Source organism: Arachis hypogaea, chromosome 19 (genome assembly GCF_003086295.3).
Source record: "Arachis hypogaea cultivar Tifrunner chromosome 19, arahy.Tifrunner.gnm2.J5K5, whole genome shotgun sequence".
Classification (NCBI taxonomy): Eukaryota; Viridiplantae; Streptophyta; class Magnoliopsida; order Fabales; family Fabaceae; genus Arachis; species Arachis hypogaea.
The window spans coordinates 4883529-4897754 of record NC_092054.1 but is presented as its reverse complement, the minus strand read 5'-3'; the positions used below and the strand labels follow the sequence as shown (position 1 = coordinate 4897754).

The following is a 14226-nucleotide window of genomic DNA, read 5'->3' as shown; positions in this document are numbered from 1 at the left end:
TTTTTAATTTTAAAATTTTTAAGTTAGAATTTATATAGATATTATTTGAAGGTTTAATTATTCTGTTGGTCCCTATAATTTCACCAAATTTTTAATTAGGTCCCTATACTTTTTTTCCTTTCAATTGGGTTCCTACACTGCTTTTAATTTTGTAATTACATCCTTTTCATATTAAAAATATTAAAATTAACATAATATTTTTACCAAAATACATGCGGTCAAATATTTAATTAAGTTTTTAATTATAAATACCTTTAATTTGTGAAGAAATGTTCAGTTAACTCTAATATTTTTTACACTAGGAAGGACTTAATTACAAAACTAAAGCAGTGTAGGGACCCAATTGAAAGGAAAAAAAAAGTATAGGGACCTAATTAAAAATTTGATGAAAGTATAGGGACCAATAGAATAATTAAACCTTATTTGAAATATAAAAATCTATCTATTCTATTATATAAAAATCGAATTTCTGCACTTAACGATGGAGCTTATGTGACTTGCTTCTGAAAGTGTTTTCCGGTTTATTTCTTTTATCTCATTAAATACAAGTTATTACGATAAACTAATTATATCAACTATTTGATTTGATTAAATATTTAAATATCATATAATTTATTATAATTTATACCAATTTGATTTGGTAATATTTTTTAATTCATTTATTTTAATATTCTGTTAGTATTTTTTAATTTAATTCTTTTAATTTATTAAACCAAATTTATTGTGTGTACTAATTAATTAATTTGATTAATTTATTAGTCATTAAATAATAAATTTATGAATAAAACAGACAACTGAGATATTTTCAACTAATAATTAAATCAAATCAAATTAAATAATATATATTAAGCTAAATTCAAATCATGTGAATTAAAAACTAAATTAAAATAAGATTATTTCTTAATTATTCAAGTTGAGTGCAATAAATACAAATTAATTTTGTTAGATAATCATAGTTATCTGATTTACTATATATAGATGGCCACACAAAATTATAAGAATCATAATTTTTATTACTCTTGCTATTTCAACTCTTCTTTTTTTCTTCTTTTTTTTTCTTTATGTATAATTTCTTTTATATATAAATGTACCTAAAATGAGAAAGTACGAATGAGTGTTATGAATATATTTCAATTTAAGCATTCTACTAATGTGGATGGAAGTTGACCTGTAGCAATTCAAAGTGGCCAATGTATTTTTTTATAGTATATATTAGATAGAAGAATATTTGTTAAAATGAATATACCCATTATTGTAATGATTTTTTTTTCAATTGTTATATTTTTATGTTAGTCGTGTAAATTATTTGAAGGCACAAGATAATAAAATAGGTTGACTTTAATATCATTAGAAGCTAAATTTAATGGTTCAAATAAACACCACTAATTATGTTAAAAAAGTAATTTGTAATAATAATGTGATTTACATATTAATTTTTTTGAGTAAATTCATTTCAAAATATAAAAATTATACTCAATTACGCTAAAATTCTAAAGGTAATATAGAATTTGATAACAAATTTAACACTCATTAAGAAAATAAATTTATTTATGGCTATTTCCTAATTATAAATAATAACAAGATTTATGAAAAAATATTAATGTCATCATTTTTATTAATTAAATCATAATATTAGGTAGTTGATAGTTTCATAGGTGGAAATTATTAAGTAATTACGTAAAAATTAGCAACAAACAAACAATAAGAATTTAGAAAAAATCTATTATATAATATCAATTTCAATATTTCATAATTAAAATATGGCTCGTATCATATTTTCATATATTCTATTTATTATCTATTCTATTATATAAAAATCAGGTTTCTGCACTTAATGATGGAGTTGACGTGACATGCATGCTTACGAGAGTGTTTAACGATTTGTTTTTTTAACTCATTAAATACAATTTATTATGATAAATCAACTATATCAACTAATTGATTTGATTAGATATTTAAATATCACATAATTTATTATAATTTATATCAAATTGATTTGGTAGTATTTTTAATTTATTTCTTTTAATGTTTTGTTAGTATTTTTTAATTTATTTTTTTAATTTATTAAATCAAATTAATTATACTAATTATATATATTAATTAATTAATTAGATTAATTAATTAATCATTAAAATAACAAATCTATGCATAAAATAGATTCTCAATATATTTTTCACTAATAATTAAATCAAATCAAATCATATATATTGAGCTAAATTTAAATCATGTGAATTAAGGACTAAAATAAAATAAGATAGTTTTTTACTTAATTGAATGCAATAAATAAAATTAATTTTGTTAGATAATCATAGTCTTATGGTCTTCTATATATAGATAGCCACACAAAATTATAAAAAACATCATTTTTATCACTTTTGCTATTTCAACATTTTTTTATGTATAAATATACTCAAAATAAGAATGTATGGATGAGTGTTTCATTAATTGTTTGTTTGACAAATATTATAGTATAAAAATGTCTCAATTTAGGCATTCTATCACTGTTGATGGAAGTTGAATATGTAGTAATTCAGGATGACCATGATATTTTTTATAGTATTATATAAAAAAATATTTTTTAAAATAAATATACTCATTGTAATTAATTTTCTTTGTCAATTTGTTATCTTTTACCTAATAAATAATATTCATGTTGAATATATTATTTTCATCAGAAACTATACATAATTGATTAATAATTTTATATATAAAAATACTCATGTGGTAACTAAATACCATATTGTTATCTCGCTAAAATTAATTTTTCTATGATTATGCGAATGTATACATAAAGGAGGGAAAAGCACTAACCTTGAAGTGAAGAAGAATCAGAGAAATACTATAAGTGTGATCCTGAAATTTGGCAACACCAAAGTTTGCATGAAAGAAAGAAAGTTGGGAAGAGAAGAATAGCTTTAGTGAAAAAGAAGAGTTTTCCGTGTGTTAGAGAAGAAGAAAAGTTTGTGCAAAGAAGATGAAGGAAAAAGAAAAATAGGAAAAGGAACCAAATTTATATAGCTATAAGGCTGCGTTTGTTTGTAGAGACAGGACAGAACATGACACTGAAACGGAGACAATAGGACGAAGACACTAAAAATTATCTTTTGTGTATTGTGTTTGGATACGATGGACAAGACACTAATGTAATGTCTAGTATTATGTTTGGATACACATGAACAAGACTAAAATATTATATGAAATAATTAAAATAGCCCTGTGATTCTAAATTTTCTACATCAATACAAATTAATTTAATAAAAAATGAAAGTACGTAGGAGTACAAACGGAATTTGAAAAAAATATTTGAAGAGGCAAAAAATTTAATAAAAAAATATATTAGTATTTATATTAAAATAAAATTTATAAATATAATTATTTTATTTTAAAATTTATTATTAATATGTAAAAATACATATGGTTAAGATTAACAAAAAAAATAAATTTGAGTTTGATTAATAAAAATTTTTGTTTAAGTTAATAAGCCAAATTAATTTTAAATAAAAAATTAATTTTAAAAAAATCCATTTTTACATGAAAAAACAATTAGTTTTTGCATATAAAAATCTATTTTTATTTTAAAAAAACTAATTTTTTATCTAAAAACTGATTTTTCTTTATAAAAAATTTATTTTTCTTTAAATTATATAAAATCAATTACAATTTATAAATTACTTTTTAGCATTTTAAAAGATTAATTTTACTTTTTCTAATATTTATCTTTCAAAAGTTTTAAGATTAATTATTTTTGTTATTATTTTTATTACAAATCAAATAATATAATATAAGGTTAAAATGTTATTGAAGTAAAACGATAAAAAGAAAAGAATTATCTACCCCCAATAAAAAATTCTACAGAAAGGAGAGAGTACCTGGAAAAGAAAGAGATAGAGGAAGAACAATAAGAAAAAAGTATCTCTGAACAAGACAATATGAAAAATAAGAAGGGGTAATAGTGAAAAAAAAAAGAAAACAAAATTTATAAAATTGTCTGTGTCCACTTTTCCAAATCTCGTGTCCATCATTGTCCTTCGTGAAAGAGTAGACACAAAAGTATAAAAAACTGTCTCGGAGACAATATATCCACTGTCCATGTCTCTCCTTCCAAACACTTTTTAAATAAGTGTTGTCCATGTCTCCGTGTCCTGCCCCCAAAAACAAACGCTACCTAAGAGGAGGAAAAAAATAATTTTATCATGATCTAAATACTACACAGTTATCAAAGGAACTGAAAAGGTACGCGAACAGTTACAAAAAAACGAAATGTCATGTCAATTAAATTACGTCGAGTCAGCTGACTTCTTCAACCTAATCATATTGAGAAAAACAAGTTGTAAAAATAGCATAAGACATAATAAGTGCCACTTTTTTGAGATTTAAGTTTTAAATACACGACTTAATTACCTGCTTGCTCGAGGCCCGACTTGCATAAACTCGACTTCGAACAGGTGCACTGTTCATATCCTAACCTACGATCAGATCCAAGACCAAAGTGAATAAGCTCACTTCTACAAAATCCAACAAGAGACCAGAAGATCCATTCTACAAAACTACCTAATTCACCTGGAGTGCGGATCTTTTGGTCCAAGCCCGCCCTGACTTGAACAGTAAGAAAGGCCTCTCAACTACACTAAGAGATGCATGTCTATAAGCTCGTCCACTACTTGAAACGTGGCATAAGTCTATAAACATTGGAAAGTAACTACGCACCACTATAAGTGGAAGAGTTCCAGACTGATGGTCAAGTCATCGGCCAACTATATAAATATCCCATCAAATGTAGATATTTATTAATCTCAATTCACTTAAACCTGTCTAAAATACTTGCTAACTTAAGTATTAGAATTCTTTGTAAGTATTACCCACCATCCTCATTCAAAGACCTTGAACGACACTACCACATTGGGAAAGACGTCGAAACCCTCATCCAAAGTAGTCTGAACCTCACGTTTAGACCCAAATCACATTGTTTCACGCAATTTTTTGGAACAATAATGTTAATAAAGAATACTGAACACACTAAAAATCAGCTACTAAATAAGTTACTATGTATTTGTGTATAAATATATATTATTTAATTTATTACTAATATATTTTAAATTTCAATATATATTTTGTACTCGATTTTTTGTGTGCATATAGCATGTTTAAATATTATATATTTTAAACTTAGTTTATTAGTAACGAGTTAATTCTTTCAAGTAAAAAGAGAGTGGGTAAACCGTAAACGGTAAAGGTCTTTGGGATCAGTTTGAATATTCAGATGTGAATTAGTTCGCCTACCCTATTCCGTCCTTTTTTGCTCTGCCCATATTGGTTCTTAGCTTCTACTCTAGTCTACTGCACAATCATTGTCCTTCCCACCAAAAGCAATGAAAAAAGAAAAAGGAAAAACCAAAAAAAGGCAGAAAAATCTTGATGCGTGTTGAACCTCTGATACAACAGTCCAAACCATAAATAACGAAACTGTCAAATTACAACCTCAAATGTTTCACAACCTTCACATGAAATGTATAATGCAGTTAAACTAAACTGTGTTTTTACACAAAATTTGGGCTTCAACCTACAGCCCCTGTCCAGATGCTCTGTGTGGGCTTCAGCTAGCCGCTCTCGTAAGAATCCCAAAGTAAGCTGAAATCACAGAGTTGACCACTGGCAGTCAGAAACCTTTAAAATAATAGCATCAAGCAGTAGTTCATCTGGCTGGTCCGTCTCCTATTTACATTTGTAAAAGCAATAGAAAATTCGAAAGAAAAATGGATCCAAAAATACATAACAATGCACAGCAATCCAATGAACTATTTGAGGCAATCGAATTATCAATATAGCTGATGGAATCCCAAAGTCTGAACCCTCCCTTCGAAGTACAAATCAATCCCCATAGATTTTTCTACAGGGATCCCTCTGCTGTCCGCAAAAAGATGGGCTCGTTTGGTTTAAAAACTGTGGCCTATTTACCGGATATTTTTTATATATAGCTTCAGGAACTAGCAGAAACGTTGGGGCTTTATTGATGAACAGGGACTGCAAATCGCACTCCCTAGGAATTCTTACACAGATGGAACTACCAACTCAACACAGAGAGAGAGTTTCTCTCCAGTTCTAACAGAATTGACAAACAGAAAGCATGAAACCCAAACTAACAACAATACAACTATTCAGCACCAGGATCCTCAAGCTACTGATACCAGTTCATAGAAGCAGGAGCTAGCAGAACGTTTAGGACTTTATTGCTGAACAGGGATTGCAAATTGCAGTCCCTAGAAGGTGTTCTTAGACAGTTGGAACTACCAACTTGGAAAGAGAGAGAGAGAGATTCTCTCCAGCTCTAACTGAATGGACAAAACAGAAAAGCATAAAACCAAAACTAACTACAATACAGCTATTCATAGGTAGTTAGAACTTAGAAGTAGAGCCAACTAACCAACAGCCAGCTAAACCAAGCTAGAATTGCTAACTATCAGCTAATAGAGTAGTGCTACTTATCTCTTCTCTTGTAAAAATAGCCCAAACCTGTTACTGGCCGCAACTCTATCATATACTCTAAGGCTTTGTTTGCTTGGAGTGAAGTAGGAGGGAAATAGAGAAGGGGGAAGAGGAATTTCAAATTTTGAAGTAAAATTAAGAAGAAAATTTTCTAATTCTCTTCCCTCCCACCATCTATTTCCCTCCTATTTCACTCCAAACAAACAAATCCCAAATGTAATTTCTAAGCAAAAGATGGTCAATTCCCTATCTCTCCCAGGAAATTTCTCTCCCACATTTGGATCCTGAAGCATAATGTTAAGTCTGGCATTCAGCAATGAAACAAATAGAAATCTCCAGAGATAAGATAAATAAATTTGCAATGCTAAGTCTGGCATCCAATGTTAAGTCTGGGAGTATCTTGTCTAAAAGTGAAATAAAAGAAATCATTTGAGAGAGGAGCAAAAATAAAGGTCACAACAAAGAAGGGAAATATAACCATATAAGTACCTCACTGGCTTTGTTTAGTCGAAGTTCACAGTGAGTACAGTATATAAGTTTGTGATCCTCTTTAAGTTCTCCTCGCTTACAAATAGGACACCAAATCTCCTCTTTGTGGGCCTAATATCAACCAAATCAGGGACTTTACTCAAACTATACGAAAAAGGAGACTAACTTTTAGGTTCTTCGCATTTGTTACGTTAAATCTAGTATGATGACAATGCAAATAAATACACATCATTGATACACAAACACTCCATTTGTTGTGCTTTGCTGGAAATATTTAGGTAGTTGACAACTAAGACTGCCACATCTTCATAAAATAGATCAATGATGTTACTATTTTGTTATTTCCAACATAGCACAGAAATAGCATCCAGACATGAAAGTATAGTACCACTGTGTTGGGGTGTGCATTTATCCATTAATGTCAGTTACCAATGCTGATAATTATGGATGAAATTGTCATGTGGCATTCAAACCTTATCTTCATTTAGCTGCATATGCTCAAAAACTGCACTTGCCAAATACTCATCCACTTCATCTTCCCAAGTATCAAGTTCATTTTCCAAACCTGCAGGAAAAAAGGACATAAACAACTGACAGTTAATGGAATCAAACATAAACACAAGCAATGCAGCAACATTCACATAACGAAACAAGGAGGGTGGTATATACCATCAATATAAAACAAATAGCCTAGATTTGAATTACAAATATACAACGAAGGTGAATAACCGAATACATGAGAGAAAGCGAGAGCTACTATGGCATCATTGTTCGTTACCTTGCTGCATGGGTGGGTAGGAATCGAGATCTTCATAAAATATCCTTTGCATTTCTAAGAGAATGTCTTCACATTGACCCTGGCAAGAGGAATGAACACCATCGTACTCCCATATATCATCCATCTCAGAATCAAAAAGACGAGTGTCGGTGGAGTTGCCTTTCATTTTCTGGAATTCATCGGAGACAATATCCTCGAATGCGGATCTCACGATATCAACCTCTTGCTGCTGTGGACTGCATTGTTGAGAATGAGAGGTTTTGAGCGTGCTTGTTCTCAGTCTCCACAGTAACCGACTTCTGTCCTCTCTCACTCTATTGTAGCAGTTCTCCCGAAGCTGAAATTGGCAATTGTACATGTCATTCATATTCATATTCAAATTCACACTGATACTAGGATTTCTGCTTCAGTTTTATCTTTTAGGATGGGAATTCAATCAATCGCGTCCAAAGAGGATACATACATACTTCAAAGAGTTTAAGAAATGAATACTTGAGAATTTCTTTCAGGGTTGATTAACAATTACAATAGTAGAGAGATGATGATTGATGAGGTGGAAGAGGGGAAAAAAAAAAAACAAGAAGAAGGAAGGAACCTTGAGCTTCCAGTTGAATTGGGAGTGAGATTTGAGAGAAGGACGGGTAAGGGTAGGGTTGCCAGTTGAAGAAGGTGAGTCCAATGGTGCCGTGATACCTTCTTTCCCCATCGCCGCTCACCCCTTCCTGCTTCCGCGCTGGATTACTTCCGCGCTTCAATTTTTCATCAGCATTAAAATGCTGACACAACAATTTAGAGCTTGTTCGGGTTGAAAGTTAGGGCACCAGATTCGATGGTCCAAACGTTGAATGGTTCCATAATAAAAATATATTTTTAAAATTTTTTAATAATTGTTAAATAGTTTTTTTTTTTAATTTTAATTATAAATTAATCTCATATATTTTATTTAATTATAAAAATTATTTTTTATTTTATAAATTATTATTTTATTATTCATTTATTATGTTTATTAATAATTAAAAACAAAAACAATAACGAATTAGATCTTCTATTAATCGTAATAATTTTTTGGCAATTTCAATCGATTAAAAGTTTATCTTTGATCCGTTACATCCATTGAGGGTTGTGAAATCGTGTTTCTTAAAAAATCAATCGATTGGATTAACAAAACAATCGATTAAATTTCAGGTTTCCATAACTCAATCAATTGGACTTTAGGTTATCACAAAAAATAATCGATTAAAAGTTGCAAGGCAGTATGGTTTGCCCAAAAATCAATCAATTGCCGAGGCAAAAGAATGACAAATATTTCCAGGCTTCTTCTTTAATTTTCTTATTATCCGCTGCATTCCCCTTTTCCATAAGTGCTTGAACAATGCGTCTGTACATCATCTCTATGGTCCTCGCCTGATAATATAATATGTGCTGAACGGTTCCTCTTCTTGACCCTCCGACCACATCGGAATCACAACATACACAACAAATTTGTCCCCCTTTTTAATCTTGCTAACAATTTTAAGTGAAACCTTAATTGGGATCAGATTCAATGCCTCATAAATAGTGTCCTTTTATTCCATGCCATTCACAACACGACTCCAATCAAATTCACTTCCTATGAAATATTGACTCTCAATATAGATAAAATTCTTTGCTCGCCGAATAGCTTGAATATAAGCATCTTGAATCCTCCGATCTATCATCCTGTTCTTCCCATTCACAAGCTCAGCTTCAGACGCTGTTTTAATCGATTGTTTTGTGATAACCTGAAGTCCAATCGATTGAGTTTTGGGAAACCTGAAATTCAATCGATTGTTTTGTTAATCCAATCGATTGATTTTCTAAGAAACACGATTTCACAACCCTCAACGAATGTAACAGATCAAAGATAAACTTTTAATCGATTGGGATTGCCAAAAAATTATTATGATTAATAGAAGATCTAATTAGTTATAATTTTTATTTTTTATTGTTAATAAACATAATAGATGAATGATAAAATAATAATTTATAAAATAAAAAATAATTTTTATAATTAAATAAAATATATGGAGTTAATTTGTAATTAAAATTAAAAAATGATTATTTAGCAGTTATTAAAAAAACTTAAAAAACATGTTTTGTTATGGAACCATTTAATGGTCCAAACATTTTGGGACCATCGAATCCGGTGCCAGAAGTGAGGTGCATAGTTATTAGATTATAATTATCAACTTAAATATATGTCTTTACAAAGAGAAAGTCTAACGCCAGCACTTTTGTTGAAATCTGGTCAGTACTTAGACTTAGTTTGATAAAACTTTTACTTTTTAAAGGTAGCTTATAAAAGTTAACTTTTAAAAGATGACTTTTTAAAAGTTGTAGCATTTATGTTTGGTAAATCAAATAAAAAATAGTTTTTAATAAAAACAAGCAACATTAATTGCGTTTAGTAAAATAACTTTTGAAAATTTAAAAATACTATAATAGACATAAATGTAAGCATTAAATTTGAAAATTAGTTAACCATATGAGGTTATATTAGACTTTTAAATTTTGAAAAGTACAAGCCAACTTTGGAAAACTCTATCTTAGGTGCTTTCAAAAGTACCCGATCTTTTAAAAGCTACAAGAACAAGCACATGATCATTTTGATTTACCAAACACAAAATGAGGAACTTGAGCTTTTAAAAAGTATAAGCACCTTTTCAAAAAACTTTACCAAACCAAACCTTAATCATCAAAAGGAAAATGATTAATCCTACACCATTAGATGTCATCTCACACCATTAAAAATATTGATGATGACTAATTGATGGCTAAACATCACAAATTCTGCTGCCTCCTAGCACTCTTTTTTTACAAATATACAAGTATAATAACCCATGCCATACACGTGATAAAATTGAAATTATAATTTTAAGTTGTTTTGTTAAAATTTATTTTGAATTATAATCATTTGATTAATTAAAAAAGTAGCATGTCATGTGTTGTTCGTTTTTTCTTACACCGGTGTTAACTGTTAGGATTTGGTTGAATTAGTCCCACATTGCTCAGGATAGCAAATGGAGTGGGTGGCCTAGGCTATAAATATGAGGCTAAGTTCTCCATTTGTTTTTGCACCAGTCAGAAACACTTTAAGCTTGTATCTGATTTTTCTTTTCCTCTGTACTCTTTATTAGAGAGTGTTGTGAGGTGTAGTTAGATATTTGCTTTGAGAGAGTGTGGGTGTATTGGGGTGCCGGTGAGAGAAAGAAGTCTATGTGTTGTAACAATTTTCACATAGTGATATTCTCTGGTTGTCATTTGACAACGACCGTGGTTTTTTCTCCGGTAATTGGAGTTTCCATGTTAAATTCTTGTGTTGTGATTGTGTCTATTTTATTTCTCTGTCAAAGGTGTTTTCTCAAGGGGGAATGGTGTATTATTCCCAACATTAACTGTATCAACTCTAATATAGTTATTAATCGTTTTTACTAATCTACTCTAATGGTGAGCATGTGACGGCGCGACGGGTTGGTGGCGATGGCGACTGGCGAGCACGTGACGGCGCGACGGTTTTGTTCTTTATGTCGTTGAGTGGTCGTTAGGTTTGTTTACTTATTTGGGTTTAGGGTTGTTTGTGGGCTTGGTTGTAACAGGTAGCAGTTAGACCCCAATTGAAACCACAGTGTGCACCTTATTTTTTCCTCATTTCTAAACAAAAGCAGGAATTAAGAGAAATAAGTAGTAATATATCATGAAAAATATAAAAGATTTTGCATATGAATAAGATTATTTCTTACTTCTTTGTTTATTATTCTCATCTTGAAGACTTAAATTTCCTCCTCGCGTATGGGTGACAACTAACAAGAGAAGTTTGTATTAGAAAAGTTTGTGCCAAGCATCCCCAGGTAGTGTTGACTGTTGGGAGCCAAGCAGTATAGCCTCCACTGATTTAACATTCAAAATTTTAGACTAAATCAATCACATTAAATAAAGATGCATATAGAGGGGAAAAAAGAGAGAAACATAATAAGAGCATGACTAACACATATGCATGTTTGTTGTTAATCTTAACCCTTTTCTAAATAACACTTAATTCTCATGCATGATTGCCATCATAATAATTGAAATCGCGTAGCCTAATCTATTTAGCAACTTAAAAATGGGGTTTTAACCAAGTTTTTTGCAGCAAAAATGAAGAATATTACCAACGACTTCTCTTGAATACTCAAAGAGGATGTATGAATCTTCGAGATATAAGAACAGTAGGAGGAACAATTTATGCTACGTATAGAGATGCATGCTTTACCCTTGGACTCTTTGCAAGATGACAGAGAATTCATGGATGCAATTAAGGAAGCAAGCTCATGGGCCTCAGGATCATATGTTAGGAGGTTATTTGTCGTTCTATTAACATTCAACAATATCTCAAGACCAGAACATGTTTGGAATAGATGTTAGTATGAACTCTCAGATGATATTTTGTATCGACAGAGAACCGTGATGAACATGAGGGGTGAGTTTTTATTAATTGCAATTATAAAAGTTCTTCATTATTGATCATTTTTAGTTTGATTGAATTTTTATAGTATCGTATAATATGCAGAGTTAACCATGTCAGATGATGAGATTAAGCAGTTGTGCTTAATAGATATAGACAAGATCTTACATTCCTATGATAAAATCTTGAAAGACTATCCTCCTATGCCTTTAGCAACTGAAGTTGATAGTTCTTTGTTAACCGAAAGGGTTATTAGGGAAGAGCTAAACTTTAACAGGGATGATTTAAAGAAAAATGCCTTAGATATGTTAGCCATCGCAACACCTGAGCAGAAATATGCATTCGATAAAATTGTTACAACTATGTATTGTGATTAAGGGATTTTTTCTTTGTATTTGGTCATGGAAGTACTGAAAAAATATTTCTCTAGAACCTTATGTCTGTCTCAAGGGGTGATATTGTGTTAAACATTGCTTCAAGTGGTATTGCATCTTTACTTCTTTCCAATGGAAGAACGGCACACTCAAGGTTCAAAATACCGCTGAATATAACTGAGTATTCTGTATGTAACATCAAACCTGGTTCCCCTCAAACAATGCTGCTATTGAAAGCCAAACTTATAATTTGGGATGAGGCTCCAATGGTTAGTAGGTATTGCTATGAAGCGCTTGATAAATGCTTGGGTGATATCATGAGATTTTCTCTAACATATAACAAAGATTTGCCATTTGGAGAAAAAGTGGTTGTACTAGGTGGAGACTTTAGACAATTTCTTCCTGTTATTCTACGAGGATCGAGACAAGATATCGTTCATTTAACCGTGAATTCGTCTTGCCTTTAAAAGTTTTGTCAGGTGCTCAAACTAACAAAAAACATGAGACTCTCTGTAGGGACGACTGCTTCAGATCAAGAGGAGACAGAGCAATTTGGTGAGTGGTTATTGAAAGTTGGTGATGGTCTAATAGGTAACAATATGGATGGTGAATCTAAGATATGTCTTCCAGGAGATATTGTTATTCTTTCTTCGGACCAGGCATTTGATGAGTTGGTTCATTTTTTTATCCAAATATTTTGGATAACATGTCCTCAAATGATTTTTTCAAAGCAAGAACTATACTGACTCCCATGCTGGAACATTGTTGAAGAGGTCAACAACCATCTTATGGCTATCATTCCTGGAGGAAAAAAATTATATCTCAGTTCAGATTCGATTTGTATGGATGAAGGGAATATGGAGAGTCAACTAGATCTCTATGGTCCTGAATTACTGAATAGCATAAATTGCTCTGGTTTGCCTCCACATAAATTAATATTCAAAGTTGGTGTTCCGGTGATATTACTGAGGAATATTGACCAATCCAGTGGTCTTTGTAATGGTACAAGGCTACAAGTTAGGAAGTTTGGAAATCATGTCATAGAATGTGAAGTCTTCATGGGTAACAATGTTGGTCATATTGCTTTGATTCCAAGAATGAATATAGTACCAACAAATGAAACCGTCCCAGTTAGATTCCAACGAAGACAATTTCCATAATCGTATCGTTTGCCATGACAATTAATAAATTTCAGGGACAAACTTTATCTCATGTTGGATTGTACTTGTCCAAATAAGTTTTTACACATGACCAACTATATGTGACACTTTCAAGAGTTAAGAGTAAGAGAAGTTTAAAAGTTTTACTTATGAATCACGTAGGAATGTCTGCAAATTCAACCATTAATGTTGTTTATAGAGAAGTCTTTGAAAAAATAGAATTCTAATGTAAATATTTTAATTTTATTTTAAATTCTGTATCAATATATAATTATTTTACTTAAAAAAAAGTGTAAAATGATTATTACTCATTATTTTTAAGTTAAACTTTAATTTTGATCATAATTTTATAAATTTTTTAAAATAATAATTATTGTATTTTTTTAAAATATCTAATCATATAATTTTTTTATTTTTATAAATTTTTTCGTACTCAGCACAGATTCATACACTAGTAATATACTAAAAATTCGTCTTTCATAT

General features: G+C 30.4%; 3 protein-coding genes across 5 annotated transcripts; 2 read left to right on the top strand and 1 right to left on the bottom strand.

Moving 5' to 3' along the window:
• Nucleotides 1–5400: 5400 nt before the first annotated feature.
• LOC112776844 (uncharacterized) lies at nucleotides 5401–8616 on the bottom strand. 3 transcript variants are annotated; one of them, XR_011877055.1, is made up of 5 exons: nucleotides 8346–8612; nucleotides 7751–8087; nucleotides 7446–7537; nucleotides 6973–7116; nucleotides 5401–5628 (listed from the first exon to the last, which is right to left on the bottom strand). XR_011877055.1 is itself a non-coding variant. In XM_025821110.3 (5 exons), exons 1-5 carry the CDS (start codon nucleotides 8454–8456, stop codon nucleotides 5467–5469), a joined length of 813 nt encoding a protein of 270 aa, XP_025676895.1. In that variant the 5' UTR covers nucleotides 8457–8612; the 3' UTR covers nucleotides 5401–5466. The 3 variants fall into 3 exon arrangements, 2 of the variants coding, with proteins under 2 accessions (XP_025676895.1, XP_025676896.1); XM_025821110.3 differs by having other exon boundaries at nucleotides 6973–7083; XM_025821111.3 differs by lacking the exon at nucleotides 6973–7116 and having other exon boundaries at nucleotides 8346–8616.
• Nucleotides 8617–12322: 3706 nt separating this feature from the next.
• Nucleotides 12323–13050, top strand: LOC140182085 (uncharacterized). Its single transcript, XM_072228188.1, has 2 exons — nucleotides 12323–12573; nucleotides 12660–13050. Exons 1-2 carry the CDS (start codon nucleotides 12323–12325, stop codon nucleotides 13048–13050), a joined length of 642 nt encoding a protein of 213 aa, XP_072084289.1.
• A 33-nt stretch (nucleotides 13051–13083) lies between these two features.
• LOC140182084 (uncharacterized) lies at nucleotides 13084–13743 on the top strand. The gene is made up of 2 exons (XM_072228187.1): nucleotides 13084–13257; nucleotides 13357–13743. The coding sequence occupies exons 1-2, from the start codon at nucleotides 13084–13086 to the stop codon at nucleotides 13741–13743; spliced, it is 561 nt and encodes a 186-aa protein (XP_072084288.1).
• Nucleotides 13744–14226: the final 483 nt, after the last annotated feature.